The sequence below is a fragment of the Canis lupus genome, chromosome X (genome assembly GCF_011100685.1).
Source record: "Canis lupus familiaris isolate Mischka breed German Shepherd chromosome X, alternate assembly UU_Cfam_GSD_1.0, whole genome shotgun sequence".
In the NCBI taxonomy this organism is placed as follows: domain Eukaryota; kingdom Metazoa; phylum Chordata; class Mammalia; order Carnivora; family Canidae; genus Canis; species Canis lupus.
This window is the reverse complement of record NC_049260.1, coordinates 57,346,765-57,363,682: the sequence shown is the minus strand read 5'-3', so window position 1 is coordinate 57,363,682 and position 16,918 is coordinate 57,346,765. Positions and strand designations below refer to the sequence as shown.

Here is a 16,918-nt window from a genome sequence, read left to right as displayed (position 1 = left end):
TGTCACTTTTGGTCTCTCTACTCAAAGAGTCCCTTTAATATTTCTTACAGAGCTGATTTAGTGGTCATGAACTCCTTTAGTTTTTGCTTGTCTGGAAAACTCTTTCTCTCCCCCTGTATTCTGAATGATAGCCTAGATGGATACAGTATTGTTGGCTGCAGATTCTCATTCAGCACTTTGAATATATCATGCTATTTCTTCTGGCTTGCAAAGTTTCTGTGGAGAGATCTGCAGGTACCTTTATGGGTTTTCCTTTGTAATTTAATGACGACTTCTTTTGTCTTACTGCTTTTAAAATTTTTTCTTTATCACAATATTTTGCAAATTTAATTACGAAGTGTCTGTGTGTTGGTCTGCTTTTGTTGATTATGCTGGGTGTTCTCTGTGCCTCCTGGATCTGGATATCTCTTTCCTTCCCCAGATGAGGGAAATTTTCAGCTCTTATTTCCTCAAATAAACTTTCTGCTTTTCTCTTCTTGTTTTTCTGGGATTCCTATAATATGGATGCTGTTACATTTGATGTAGTCACTGAGTTCCCTCAGTTTATTCTCATTTTGCATAATTCTTTTCTCCTTTATTCAGCTTGATTAATTTTCATTACTTTGTCTTCTAGGTCACTAATTCATTTCTCTGCTTCTTCTATCTTTTGTTCATTCCATTAAGTGTGTTTCTCATTTCATTTATATTGTGCCCTTTATCTCTGCTATGTTAATCTTTACCTCTGTGTTAAGGGTCTCACTCATGTCCTCCACTTTTTTCTCAAGCCCAGTGAGTATCCTTATGACCACTGTTCTCTATCAGGCATGTTACTTACATCTGTTTGGCCTAGGTCTCTGGTTATGGCCTTGTCCTGTTTTTTCATTTCAGATAAATTTCTCTGTCTCCTCATTTTGTCTGCCTCTCTGTGTCTCTGTGTGTTAAGAAAGTCAGTTGTTTCTTCTGTTCTTGAAAGTAGTGATTTTATGAAGAAGAGGTCCTGGAGTGCCCTGGAGTGCAGTGTCCCCTGTTTACCAGAACCTGGCCCTTCAGTAGAGTATCCTATGTGTGTTGTTATGCCCTGCTGTTTCATCTGATTCAGTTTTCCTTTTAGTGCATCTGCACTGACTCTCTCCCTGTTGTGGCTGTGCTTACTCTCTGTGGGATCCAGCAGGCCAGCTCTGGGAGGTTGTGTCTACTGGGGAACTTGGGAGCAGAGGGACAGTGTTAGCAAAATTTGTGCTGGATCACTAGTCCTATGCTGGATCCCCTCGAAGCACCGTGGCAGCTGTGGGCTTCAACCAGGGTGGCCAAGGGCACAAGGCTGGGTATGATGTGTGATGGTGGCTGAGGGTGTTTGGTTGGGCACAGTGCAGGAGGACTGCTAGGGGAGCACAACTGAGTGCAGTGTGCAAAGGCACCTGAGGGCACCTGGCTGGGCAGGTGTGCAATGGCACCTGGAGGCAATGGAAAGTGTCCAGAGAGGTACATATGTGGGCATGGCCCATGATGGTCAATCAGCTACATTTTGCATGCAAATTCAATGCTCTTCAGTTCTTCAATTCTTTAGAGGAGTTTAAAAGATATGTCCTTAAAAAAAAAAAGGTGCCAGGTTGCAATCAAGATTTACCTCTCAGACAGTGATATTCAACTTTTTTCCTAGTCAATTACTTGGCAACCAAATAGAAATTAAAATAAGGAAAACATATTTATATATTTAGCTCTAATTTGTAATATAACATTACTATTGATTCTTTTTAAATTGTGTGTCCAGAAACACACACGTTTTTAAAATATGGTAAATTTTTATGTAAACTCACATAAATCATAAAATTACTGAATCTGTGCACTCACAAATTTAAGTGCTTATAATTAAAATTTAAATTTTTATTTAAAAAGTAAAATTTTTACTTAGAATATTTATTTGGAAGTGTATAAGCACAGATAAATAAAAGAGGGAGGCTAAAGCCAGAAATGAATCAGTTTAAAAAGTAAAAACTTGTTTTTTGTTAAAATATTATTAATAAAATATATACCAAGGTATGTAAAATTTGCTATTTTTTTCTTTTATTACATGCTTCTGGAAATAACCAACGGTTTTACAGAATGTGGCAATTTTCCTTCTTTCCTGCTAATACTTTCCACCTTTAACACATAATCATATCAATTAGTACTCTATTACCATGGGAAAACTAAAAACTACAATACTGAAGTTACTAAAAATGAGAATTCAAGTTTTTTGAAGTCATAAGATAAACATATTGGAAGGAAAACTTCTAGAACTTCAAACAATAAAATAAAATCTGCATTTTGCCTTTTTAAAAAGGAGGCCAGGATTGTCTTTGGGAAAAAAAATCTGTATTTGAATAACAGTAAAAGTTATAAAACAGATGATGAGGGCATTAGAAATGAGAATTGGTTAATTCCTAATTTTAAACATTGTGAAAAAAATGTTTAGTTAACTGTGGAATCAGGGTTTTACTCATTTACTTCCACATAACTCAGTATCTTTAGTAATGAAAGCTGAATGGGAGCCTTTTACCTTCTAGTTGAATGGCAGGTTGTAAAGAAAAATTTAATTCCTTTTGACTTTCTTGGAAAGAAAGAAGCAAGCCACATCATAAAGGTAGGGGAAAGGGTCATAATATTTTATAGCAGGATACAAGAGACTCTGCAGACAGAAGAAAATATAAGCAAAACCCAGCAAGACTGTTTGCCTCTTCCAATCATGAGGAACACAACCCTATCAATCACCTGTCATATTGGGTCACAATAGTAATGGTCGATTTTATGGCTTAGGGTTCCTCCAACACTGCACACCCATCTCCTCATAATACCATTTAATTGTTTCAAGCTGAGGGTTGGAAGCTTTTATTTCTTCTAAAGTTCTGTGGTTCTTTCATTTTCTGTTCACCATAATCTATGTGTATGCACCTGATTGATATACCCTATCATGATAGGAAGACTTATCTTTAGTGAAACAATCTTTACTGCACTTGATACAAAAGGTTAACTTTTTATTTGTATTAGAAACATTAACACATAAGAAGCACAAGATTAATACTGAGCCACAGTTTGTCAAAATGGCTTTACATTTTCAGAATTAACTCTGTGGAATACTGTTTAGTTAGGCATAAAAGCTACTTAGAATCCCATTCATGCCAGAAGACTGATTTTGTAAAAGGTAGATATATTTTTCTATTTTAGATACTGCATTTATTCATTTTTAAATATTTTACACAAAGGTTGCTAAGTTTGGAATTCAGACCCTCCTTTTAGCTTTTTTTCCTGGTTAATGTAATTCTTCTTGCCCCTTCCCCCAGTTATCAGAGAAGCATTTTGATAATTCATAGTAACCTATACAAATACAACAGTGTGTAATAGACAAAAACTGTTTCATTAAAGAGAAAAATGAATAAAGCTAATGTTATCACCATGTGACTTAAAAGTCAGACTTTCAGCATTCCTTTTAGTGTTGTTTTCATCACTAAAAACTAAACTAAGATAATATCATAGTGTCATTTGTGCCTCATTTAATATATGAGAATTCTCATCCACTTTAAATAATGCACACTAGAATAAATATCCAATCATTGATATGTACTACAGAAATGGTCACCTGAAAATAAAGGATATCTTTAAGAACATCTCACATTCAGATCACTTACGTCTTGTAAATGCATACCAAAAGCAGCTTAATATTCTTATTCTAGTTCTAAAAAAAAATGTATTATCTTTTGCAATGGTGGAGTTTTTAGTTTTAGAAGGCTTGTAAAGAAATGAAGAAGTATGAAGGAATATTCTGAATATTTTTTGGGCATATAAAACTGGCCAATTTCAAAGATGGATAAATTTTGTGCTTGGGAACTGATTTTCTTTCTTTTTTTTTAAAAAAGATTTTGTTTATTCATGAGAGATAGAGAGAGAGTCAGAGACATAGGTAGAGGGAGAAGCAGGCTGCATGCAGGGAGCCCGATGCAGGACTCGATCCCAGATCCCAGGGTCATGACCTGAGCCAAAGGCAGAAGCTTAACCACTGAGCCACCCAGGGATCCTGGGAACAGTTTTTCTTTTTGATTATTCATTTTCTAGAATTCTATGGGCTTGTAATTCAAACTTTTTAAAAAAAGATTTTATTTATTTATTCATGAGAGACAGAGAGAGGGAGCAGCAGAGACACAGGCAGAGGGAGAAGCAGGCTCCATGCAAGGAACCTGATGTGGGATTCGATCCCGGGATTCTGGGGTCATGCCCTGAGCTGAAGGAGATGCTCAACTGCTGAGCCACTCAGGCATCCCATGTAATTCAAACTTTTAAAAAACAAACCAGTATTAAAACTGAATGTAACTGCCCAGACAACACATGCAGCTGTACCAGGGAAACATATTTTCTATTGGAGATGTTTTAATTCACATTTTCTTTAATATTGAATTTGTCACCTTTCCACCAACACATTATTATTCAAGAGATTTTTCCACAGCTATTTTTTTCTGTTGGAGAAAACATTTATGATTAATTCATATAAAACAAATCTAAGTTTGAACTGCTGCTTCCCTTGGCAAATTATTCTAAATAATCAGGATAGGAAGGTAGAACATTGTAGAGAGTGAGGCCAAAACCTCTTTATGAGGGCTCTTTGTATTCTAAAAAGGTAAATGGACATATATTTTCTGTGAACGTAGCCAGGGAGTATTTCCACTCGCTTATTATATGGAATGATTTAACATTATACTTTAGGAAAGAGAGAAAAGGTCAACAGTTAAAAGGATAAACTACTGATGGGACCAGTGAATAAACTGTTTCTCAGATAATGTAAAAGAAGCAAAAACAGCTAAAAATTGAAAACTGGAAAGAAAAAAATTAGAGAAATAATCAGGATGAAACTGAGATATACTGGTGAAAAGTGGTCAATAGCAACCACAAATTTATACTGGGAAGCTAATAAGTACCTGACAATATATTAGTTTTATACATGCTCTTTCATTTAACACTTACAAGAAGTGAGGTACTGTTATCTTCATCTCTATTTTTCACTTAAGAATTGAGGCTCAAAAAAAAAAGAACTGAGGCTCAAAGAAGTGGCTTGCTCCAGGCCACAAAGCCAGTAAGTGATAGACCTTGTATTCCAACCCAGAACTGATTTCAAAGTTTAACTACTCTATAGTGTCTCTTGCTTGCTCCCATTTTTCAGATGGTAAAGGAAGCAAATAAAGTATAAAATACCTTTCATGATTAAATAAAATAGAATTTCTTATAATTTTAATGATAATTCTCATGAAAAGAAATAGCTCTGCTATATTTCTCTCCCCATCTACTTCTGAATAAGGCTGGGGAGAAGATTGGGATTAGGCCAAAAGTGAAAAGCAAGCAGCTGGAAAATATATCATGACCAAAAAGAGTCAATATTAGATGTATTTTATCCCATTCTCAGAGTTTGGAATGAGAGGACAAATTAAATTAAGGTTTGAATTGGTAACATAGTGACATGGTTGAAAAATCAAAACATTACTAAAAGATACTCCAAAAATGGTGTCATCCTTACCCTTGCCTCCATCTATCTCATTCCCCTTCTCCCATCAAGGTAACCACTTTTATTTAGTTCCATGTATAGCCTTCTACAACTTCTTTACACATTAATATGTGCTTATTTCTCTCCTTTATTACACATACCAGAGACACTGATTTGCACCTTGCATTTCTTACTAACATTATGAGAAAAATTAACAATAAGTTGCATAAAAGCCCTTTAGGGAATGGAATAATTTTAAAATACAACTAAAATCCATTCTGACAAGCAGCATTATTCTAGTACTAAAATTGAACAGAACAATATTAAATTACAGGCTTCAAAATACAAAAAGTTAATTTCTTTTAACTCCAAAACATCATTTCAGCTATTAACCATTTGGAAATTAGTATTTTGTAATATAATGCCTTTTCTCTTTCTTCTATATTTCCTCAAGTAACAAACACGTGTAAATAACTTTTTGTCTTAGTCAAAGTATTTTCCTTTGGGCTTAGAAGTTAGCATTACTGTTATAAGAGGATTTTCCAAACAGTTTCAAATCCTAGGAAGTCTGGTAACATTGAACCTCAAGTTTGAAGATACTGTTGAATGTAGAGGAACCAGGGAATAGAAAAGTAGCAAGTCCAATTCTAGAAACTCAAGCTATCTAAAAGGCAGACCAACTCCTAACTAAACATTTGATTCTTTTGACTTCTATTGCAGGACACTTTAAAAATAATAGAGTGATACAAAGTTAAACAATTATAACTTTTGTTAACTCTAAAAACATTGGGATTACTGACCCAAATGAAAACAATTACAGCTACTAGTGCTTAGAATAAAGGCAACACTGGAAAATCTGAACAGATAAGCAAATAGTGGTTGGCATTCATGGACAATGAACAAGATAACTGGTCATGGTGACAGCTTTCAGTCACTGACACAGCCTCCAAGTACCCTGGTCTCTTATTACCAACATTACCAGGGAGCCAAAGCATTTGTCCTAACACGGAATAAGCTATAAAACAATGCTTTTAGAATTGAAAAGCACAAAGTAAATTCTCACTTACCTTCCCTGTTAGAACTGAGGGAAATTCAGTATCAAACTTGTTGCTCAAGCCAAACCTTAAAAACAAAGAACAAAATATATTCTACCCAGCATATTTAACTCTTTACTTCTCTCCCTTTTTAAATAAAAAAGCTATGCATTTTTCTTTTGATGTGGTGATTTAAAAACATGTCCTAAAAATAATTTTATGTTTTTTACAGAAAACAAATCTTTGACTATTAATCTGAATTAACAGTCAAAGAAACTTATGATGCAAATGTTAAAGTAGGATTCTAACTGCTATCCACGAATGACGTGGGATTAAATAATCACAAATCAGAGCTGGAAATAAGATTTTTGACTGAATGTTTCTGTTAAAACCCATTTTTGTTGATAACTATAGATCTGACTGATTGGTAGTATATACGACTGGATGACACTATTGTTTCTACTTTAATGTATATATGAAAATTTTTCTAATAAAACTAATTTAAACTTTGGAACTGTAGCTGAAACACTTATCATCAGTTAGTATTCAGATACTCAAAGGTGGTCTTTACAAATGGCTTTCACTCAACTTGTTTCAAGAAAACGGGTCTCAGCCTTGAAAGCTCTGACTCAAGTAAGCTCATTGCCATGTGTTTTCAGAACTCAAGATTAATTTCATAAGCCTTCAATTCACCTACTTGTTGGTTTCAGTAGTAATAATAAAGGCCATTTCCTGCATCTTAGATGATATATCACAGTGACAATAATTTTATAGTATAGTGTAGTATTGTATAGGGGTTGACAGGTGGTGAGCAAAAATGAAGAAAACAGGATTATTTATTGAGAACTCCTGGTGATGTAGGCAGTAATAGTAATGGTTACCAGTAACTATCCACTTACTATGGGTTAGACACTGTGCTCGATAAATATATTACTTCTAATGTTTGCAATCCTGCAAGAATGATAGTCAACCCCTCTTACATACAAGAAACCTAATACTCAGAAATTTTTTTTCAAAAACTAATTATGAAGAAAGAGAAATTAAGGAGTCAATCCCACTTACAATTGCACCCAAAAGCATAAGATACCTAGGAATAAACCTAACCAAAGAGGTAAAGGATCTATACCCTAAAAACTACAGAACACTTCTGAAAGAAATTGAGGAAGACACAAATAGATGGAAAAATATTCCATGCTCATCAATTGGAAGAATCAATATTGTGAAAATGTCTATGCTACCCAGGGCAATTTATACATTCACTGCAATCCCTCTCAAAATACCATGGACTTCCTTCAGAGAGTTGGAACAAATCATCTTAAGATTTGTGTGGAATCAGAAAAGACCCCCAATAGCCAGGGGAAGATTGAAAAAGAAAACCAGAGCCGCGGGCATCACAATGCCAGATTTCAGGTCGTACTACAAACCTGAATCGAGACAGTGTGGTACTGGCACAAAAAAGGACACATAGATCAATGGAACAGAATAAAGAACCCAGAAATGGACCCTCAACTCTATCATCAACTAATATTTGACAAAGCAGGGAAGACTATCCACTGGAAAAAGGACAGTCTCTTCAATAATTGGTCCTGGGAAAACTGGACAGCCATGTGCAGAAGAATCAAACTAGACCATTCTTTTACACCATACACAAAGATAAACTCAAAATGGATGAAAGATCTAAATGTAAGACAAGAATCCATCAAAATCCTAGAGGAGAACACAGGCAACACCCTTTTTGAACTTGGCCACAGCAACTTCTTGCAAGATACATCTACGAAGGGAAGGGAAACAAAAGCAAAAATGAATTATTGGGACTTCATCAAGATAAAAAGCTTCTGCAAAGCAAAAGAAATAGTCAACAAACCTAAAAGACAACCTACAGAATGGGAGAAGATATTTGCAAATGACATATCAGATAAAGGGCTAGTATCCAAGATCTATAAAGAACTTATTAAACTCAACAGCAAAGAAACAATCCAATCATGAAATGGGCAAAAGACATGAACAGAGATTTCACCAAAGAAGACATACACATGGCCAAGAAGCGCATGAGAAAATGCTCCGTATCACTTGCCATCAGAGAAATACAAATCAAAACCACAATGAGACCTGCCCTACGACCCAGCAATTGCACTGTTGGGGATTTACCCCAAAGATACAGATGCAATGAAACGCCGGGACACCTGCACCCTGATGTTTATAGCAGCAATGGCCACAATAGCCAAACTGTGGAAGGAGCCTCGGTGTCCATCGAAAGATGAGTGGATAAAGAAGATGTGGTTTATGTATACAATGGAATATTACTCAGCTATTAGAAATGACAAATACCCACCATTTGCTTCAACGTGGATGGAATTGGAGGGTTTATGCTGAGTGAAGTAAGTCAGTCGGAAAAGGACAAACATTATATGTTCTCATTTATGTGGGGAATATAAATAATAGTGAAAGGGAATATAAGGGAAGGGAGAAGAAATGTGTGGGAAATATCAGAAAGGGAGACAGAACGTAAAGACTGCTAACTCTGGGAAACGAACTAGGGGTGGTAGAAGGGGAGGAGGGTGGGAGTGAATGGGTGACGGGCACTGTGGGTAATTCTGTATGTTGGTAAATTGAACACCAATAAAAAATAAATTAAAAAAAAAACCGCAATGAGATACTACCTCACACCAGTGAGAATGGTGAAAATTAATAAGACAGGAAACAACAAATGTTGGAGAGGATGTGGAGAAAGGGGGACCTTCTTGCACTGTTGGTGGGAATGTGAACTGGTATAGCCACTCTAGAAATCTGTGTGGAGGTTCCTCAGAGGGTTGAAAATAGAGCTACCCTATGACCCAGCAATCGTCCTGCTGGGGATGTACCCCAAAGACACAGATGCAGTGAAAAGCTGAGACACCTGCACCCCAATGTTTATAGCAGCTATGTCCACAATAGCCAAACTGTGGAAGGCGCCTTGTTGTCCATCGAATGATGAATGAATATATATATATATATATACACACACACACACACACAATGGAATATTACTCAGCCATTAGAAATGACGAATACCCACCATTTGCTTTGATATGGATGGAACTGGAGGGTATTATGCTGAGTGAAGTAAGTCAATTGGAGAAGGACAATCATTATATGGTTTCACTGATATGGGGAATATAAAAAATAGTGAAAGGGATTATAGGGGAAAATGAGTGGGAAAAATCAGACGGTGACCAAACATGAGAGACTCTTAACTCTGGGAAACGAACAAGGGGTAGTGGAAGGGGAGGTGGGCAGAGGGATGGGGTGACTGGGTGATGGGCACTGAGGGGGGCACTTGACAGGATGAGCACTGGGTGTTATACTATATGCTGGCAAATCAAACTCCAATAAAAATATACATATAAAAATGAACCTAAGAGTAACCACAAATTAAGTATCTGTAAGAGGTACACAAAAAATAAAGAAAAGAATCCAAGCACATCACTAAAGAAAGCTACCAAATCACAAGGGAAGAGAGTAAGACAAGAAAGGAACAGAGAAGAACTACAAAAACAATAATAACACAAGTAATAAAATGGCAGTAAGTACACACTTAACAATAATTACTTTGAATGTAAATTGAGTGAATGCTCCAATCAAAAGACAAAGGATGACTAAATGGATAAAAAAGCAAGACCTATCTATATGCTGCCTACAAGAGACAAACATCAGACCTAGAGACACATGCAGACTGAAAATGGAGGAAAGGAAAAACTTTCATCATGCAAATGAAGTGAAACGAAAGCTGGGATAGCAATAGTTCTACTGAACAAAATAGATATTAAAGCAAAGACTGTAGCAAGAGACAAAAAAGGAAACTACATAATGGTAAAGGGAACAAAGCAACAAGATGCTATAACAACTGTAAATATTTGTGCACCTCATGTGGGAGCACCTCAATACATGATAGTTGATACAACTATCAACAGACACAAAGGAAGAAGTTGACAGTGATACAAGAGTGGGGTACTATAACATCCCCTTACATTAATGGATAGATCATCCAGACAGAATCAATAGGGAAACAGTGGCTTTGAATGACACATTAGACCAGATGGACCTAACAAATATATTCAGAATATTCCATTGTTATTGGATGGAATATTCAGAACATTCCATCCAATAACAATGGAATATTCATTCTTTTCAAGTGCATATGGAACATTCTCCAGAATAGTTTACATGTTAGGGCAAAGAATAGTCTCAAAAAATTAAAAAAGATTAAAGTCATCTCATGCATCTTTCCTGACTACAGGTTATGAAACTAGAAATCAATCACAGGAAAAAATCTGGAAAGAATACAAATACATGGAGGTCAAATAACATGCTACTAAACACTGAAGGGATAAACCAAGAAATCAGAGAAAATTTAAAAAATACACTGAGAAAATGAAAATCAAAATGTAGTGGTCCAAATCTTTGGGATGCAGCAAAAGCTTTTCTAGGAGGGAAGTTTATAGCAATACAGACCCACCTCAAGAAGCAAGGAAAATCTCAAATAAGCAATATAACCTTATACCTAAAGGATCTGGAAAAATAAGAACAAAACTCAAAGCCAATAGAAGGAAGGAAATAAAACAGTTATGAGCAGAATTAAAAAAAAAAGAGTCTAAAAAATTAATGGAAGCAATCATTGAAACCAGAATTTGGTTTTTTGGTTTATCAAGAAAATTGGTTAGTTGGTTTCAGATTTATTCAGATTTATCAAGAAAACTTATAAATCTTTAGCCATACTCATAGAAATAGGAAGAGAGAAGGCACAATTAAATAAAACCAGAAATGAAGAGGAGAAATAACAACTGACACCACTGAAATATAAAGGCTTATAAGAGAGTATTATGAAAAATTATTTATCAACAAGTTGGGACAAGCTAGAAGAAATGGATAAGTTCCTAGAAACATATAACCTTCTGAAACTGAAGCAGGAAGAAATAGAAAATTTGGCAAACAAATTACTAACAACAAAATGGATTCAGTAATCAAAAAAAAAAAAAAACCCAACACACAAAAGTCTGAGACTAGATGGATTCACAGGTGAATTATATAAAAAATTTAAAGAAAAGTTAATATCTATTTTTCATAAAGTACTATAAAAGAGAGAGGATGAAGGAAAGTTTCCAAATTTATTCTGCAAGGCAAGTATTACCCTGATGCCAAAACCAGATAAAGACACTGCAAAAAGGAGAGAAAACTACAAGCCAATATCTTTGATGAACATAGATGCAAAAATCCTTGATAAAATAATAGCAAACTGAATCCAACAATACCTAAAAAAAAAATCATTCACCATGATCAATTTGGATTTCTTCCAGGGATGTTTAAATGTGGTTCAATGTTTGCAAATCAATCAATGTGATGTAGCACATCAGCAAGAGAAAGGATAAAAACTATGATTATCTCAATAAATGCAGAAAAGCATTTGATAAAGTACAACATCCCCTTATGATAAAAAAATGGCAACAAAGTAGGTTTAGAGGGAACATACCTCAACATAATAAAGGCCATGTATGAAAAACTCACAGCAAACATCATCCTCAGTGGTAAAACACTGAGAGCTTTTCCTCTAAGATCAGGAACAAGACAGGGATGTCTACTTTCATCACCTTTAATCAATATACAACTAGAACTAGAAGTTCTAGCCACAGAAATCAGATAAGAAATAGAAGACACCAAATTGGTAAACAAGACTTAAAACTTTATCTATTTGCAGATGATATATTATATATAGAAAAACCTAAAAACTTCACCAAAAACCTACTAGGAAAAAAAAAACCTACTAGGACTGCTTAATGAATTCAATAATGTCACAGGATACAAAATTAATATGCCGAAATCTGTTGCATGTGTACACTAATAATGAAAGTAACAGAAGGAGAATTAAAAAAATAATTCCATTTACTATACACCAAAAAAAAATAGGTAGGAATAAACTTAACCCAGGAGGTGAATGCCCCATACTCAGAAAATTGATACACTGGGGAAAGAAATTTGAAGATGACATAAACAAATGGAAATATATTTCATGCTCATAACTTGGAAGAACCAATATGGTTAGAATGTCCATACTACTCAAAGCAATCTACAGATTTAATGCAATTCCTAAAAGAATATCAATGACATTTTCCACAGAACTAAAACAAATAATTTTAAGATTTGTATGGAACCATGAAAGGCCATGAATAGCCAAAGCAATCTTGAAAAAGAAAAAAACTGGAGTCATCACAGTCTCATATTTCAAGATATACTACAAAGCTGTATTGATCAAAATGGTATGGTACTGGCATAAAAATAGACATATAGATAAAGGTTAAGAATAAGAGTCCAGGGCAGCCCGGGTGGCTCAGCAGTTTAGCACCGCTTTCAGCCCAGGGTGTGATCCTGGAGACCCAGGATCGAGTCCCACGTTAGGCTCCCTGCATGGAGCCTGCTTCTCCCTCTACCTGTGTCTTTGCCTCTCTTTCTCTCTGTCTCTCTCATGAATAAATAAAATAAAAAAAGAATAAGAGTACGGAAGTAAACCCATGATTTTATGGTCAATTAATCTCCAACAACGGAGGTAAGAATATACAATGAGAAAAAGACTATTCAACACATGGTGCTGGGAAACTGGACAGCTACATGCAAAATAATGAAACCAGATCACTTTCTTACACTATATACAAAAATATGATCAAAATGGATTAAAGACCTAAATGTGAGACCCCAAACCATAAAATTCCTGGATGAAAACACTAGCAGTCATTTCTTTGACATTGGTCATAGATAAATTTTTTTAGGTCTGTCTCTTCTGGTAAGGGAAACATAAGCAAAATTAAATGATTGGGACTACACCAAAATAACAAGCTTTTTTACACAGTAAAGGAAATCATCAAAAAACTAAAAGGCAACCTACTGAGTGGGAGAAGATATTTGCAATGAAGAGTTAATATCCAAAATATATAAGAACTTATATAACTCAACACCAGGAAAACAAACAATCTGATTAAAAATGGGCAGAGAATTTGAACATTTTTCCCAAGAAGACATATAGATGGTCAACAGACACATGAAAAGATGGTCAACATCACTAATCTTCAGGGAAATGCAAATTAAAACTATAATGAAATACTACTTTACACTTGTCAGAATGGCCAAAATCAAAGTGATAAGAAATAACAAGTGTTGGTGAGGATGTGGAGTAAAAGGAACCCTCATGCACTGTTGGTGGGAATGCAAACTGGTACAGCCACTGTGGAAAACAGTGTGGAGGTTCCTCATAAAATTAAAAATAGAAATACCATGTGACCCAGTAATTCCACTACTGGGTCTTTAACCAAAGAAAATAAAACCATTAATTTGAAAAGATACACGCATCCTGTTTAATGTAGCATTATTTTTAAGAGCCAAGATAGAAGCTACACACACACAGGAATATTACTCAGCCAATAAAAAGGATAAAATCTTGTAATTTGCAACATGGATGGACCTAGAGGGTTTAATGCTAAGTGAAATAAGTCAGCCAGACAAAGACAACATGATTTCACTGATATGTGGCATTTAAGAAACATCACAAATGACGAAAAAAAAAAAAAAGAGACAAACCAAAAATCGACTGCTAAATACAGAGAAGAAACTGGTGGTTGTCAGAGGGGAGGCGGGTGGGGGATGGGTAAAATGAATAAAGGGAATTAAGAGTACACCTATCCTGAGGAGTATTGAGAATGTATAGACTTGTTGATCCACAGTATTGTACACCTGAAACTAATATAACATTGTATGGTAATTATATCTTAATAAAAAAAAACCATGTTCCTACCTCATTTGGAGATTGCTGCTATTATAGATTTTTCAGGCTGCCATTCTTTTACTATGTATCAAATATGTAGAAGATATAGACAGATCTATCCTTCAAAACATAAAGAATATTTTTATTATTTTAAAAATTCTGAGGTTTGCTATTCTCTTTGAATTTAGCACTGAGCAAGTGAACTTTCCTCTGTTTCCACTTCCTTAATATTCTCTCCTTTCTTGCCCATTTAGAATTTCCCTTTGTTGCTGTCATTTTAACTGAAAATAATCTTATTGACTAAATTTATTCAGAAAGACAAGTTCATCATGTCTTATTTAATTTTATATCCTCTTCCTAGAACTTTTCTCCTTGACTTTGCAGCTTTGTCACACTGTTGATCATTCCCTTCCTAACACTCTCTCTCCCATCCTTTCACTCTCTAACATTCTTGCCTTTCCCCAAAATTTAGCTTTTAGTCATCTGCTTGTCTTTCGAAAGGAACTTTAACAGCTCATCTATATTTTATAGTTTGACAGCACTTCTATGCTGATGACTATCAAATCTGTATCTCTACTTCTGTATTTTCCAACATTCTCTGGTCTCTAACTACATACTGAAAATTTTCTTTTCGATATCTTGTTAAAAACAATACCACCTCAAGCAAAACATGTCTAAAATTAAATGTTATCTTTTTATTGGAAACTAGTACCCTTTCAAATTTCTCATCCCTATCAATGGTACACTGACTCTCTTTAACTCTCTTGGTATTGGTTTTGCACCTCCTCTCTCCTATTTTTTGTACCTTACTTGCTCTAAGGTGGCCCCAAGTCCTGTGATTTGATTCTCTGAAATAGTTCTCATACTCATTCTTTCCCTTCCACTGCAACTGCCATATTGGCTGTTGTCTTTGCTCAGGTGGTTCCTCCTGCTTCCCCTCCCTAGTTTAAATCCTATGTAACCTTTGAGGCTCAAGTCAAGTCCCAACCCCTGCTGTTATGACTTGAATGCTCAAGCTTTTATGGATTCCTTCTTTCTCTGAATGCTCACAGATGCTTCTAATCTGTACTATACAATTCAACAGCTAGTAAAATATTTTCCATTATCCTTTGCTACTCTATAGCAATATCTTAAAGGCAATTTTCCTGTTAGTTTTTTAAAGCAACTTGTACTTTGCTTTTTTTCTGTATTCTTCATAGTGCTTAGGCCAGTATACAAGTTCTCTATACTTGCTATATTCACATTACTAATTTTCTTCTTTAATATAAAAAGGGATTGTCTTTTCTAAAATATAAAAATTATATTAGAAATGGTAAGAGTCTCATTTTACTTTTTAAAATACTTCTTTAGGGATGCCTGGGTGGCTCAGCAGTTAAGCATCTGCCTTCGGCTCAGGGTGTGATCCCGGAGTTCCCGGATCCAGTCCTGCATTGGGCTCCCTGCATGAAGCCTGCTTTTCCCTCTGCCTGTGTGTCTCTGCCTCTCTTTCTTTCTGTGTCTCTCATGAATAAATAAATAAAATCCTAAAAAAATAAGATAAAATACTTCTTTAGAGGCTATATACATGTCTATATTTCAAAAGGTATATAGGCAAACTAGGCTTTACTCTCATAATTTTGGCTAAAAGGCAGTAGCAATCCTATTCTTGCCTACCAGGAATTTTTTTCTTTTTTTTTAATTTTTATTTATTTATGATAGTCACAGAGAGAGAGAGAGAGAGGCAGAGACACAGGCAGAGGGAGAAGCAGGCTCCATGCACCGGGAGCCCGATGTGGGATTCGATCCCGGGTCTCCAGGATCACGCCCTGGGCCAAAGGCAGGCGCTAAACCGTTGCGCCACCCAGGGATCCCAGGAATTTTTTTCTTATCTTTCTTCATTATAGACTCAGCACTTAAAAAGAATACTTAACTCAAATAACCTTAGGCATAACATTTCACTTGATACCTACTAGGAAAACGTTGAAATGGCTGCTGCTGAATAAACACCTCAGCTCTGTTTCATAAACAAGCTATTAAGAACTGTGAGTCCACAGAGGTTAGAGAAGATCATCTACCCATTACTGATTAGTGATAGGCATTAGCCAAGATATGGGGGTTTTTCAGCATTAGATAAATAGGCACTTGGGAACTTCTCACACTGTCTATTTTATCGGCTTCATTAAACACAGAGACTATTATGTGTTTGAAGCTGTCCTAGCTGGTGGTTCCTAATGACTGTATTTTATTTGTCAAGTATCTTCAATGCTTTAAGTTTTTAGTTTCTTGGATGATTCTTTGGAGTAAAGGAAACTGAGGCAAAGAAGGATGGGTCCTCTTAGTTGCTCTTCCTTCCTCTCTCCCTCCCCACACCACCCCCCCCCATTGTTTTTAATCCCTTTGGAAATGGCTACACACTAGTCTTTGAAAACACTTTACAAATTAAAGCTTATGTGTTCAGGTTGTTTAAGAAAACAGATAAAAATAGTAAAATTCTGCCAACAAGAAACACGAATTCACTAGAAAATTATGTACTTATAGTAGAGATTCTGAAGTGTATACATTGAACTTTATTTACTATACCATGAAAAAGGAAAGTCTATGCCATAAAATTCAAAGATATTTTCAGAAACATTA

General features: G+C 35.4%; 1 protein-coding gene across 4 annotated transcripts in view; it reads right to left on the bottom strand.

Annotated features, from left to right (window-relative positions):
- CHIC1 (cysteine rich hydrophobic domain 1) overlaps positions 1-16,918 on the bottom strand; it is a 74,944-nt gene that overhangs the window by 51,814 nt on the left and 6,212 nt on the right. For all 4 annotated transcript variants that reach the window (XM_038587734.1, XM_038587732.1, XM_038587731.1 and 1 more), the window contains exon 2: positions 6,553-6,607. In XM_038587734.1, coding sequence (XP_038443662.1) covers positions 6,553-6,607 — 55 coding nt within the window. The remainder of the gene's footprint in view (positions 1-6,552; positions 6,608-16,918) is intronic.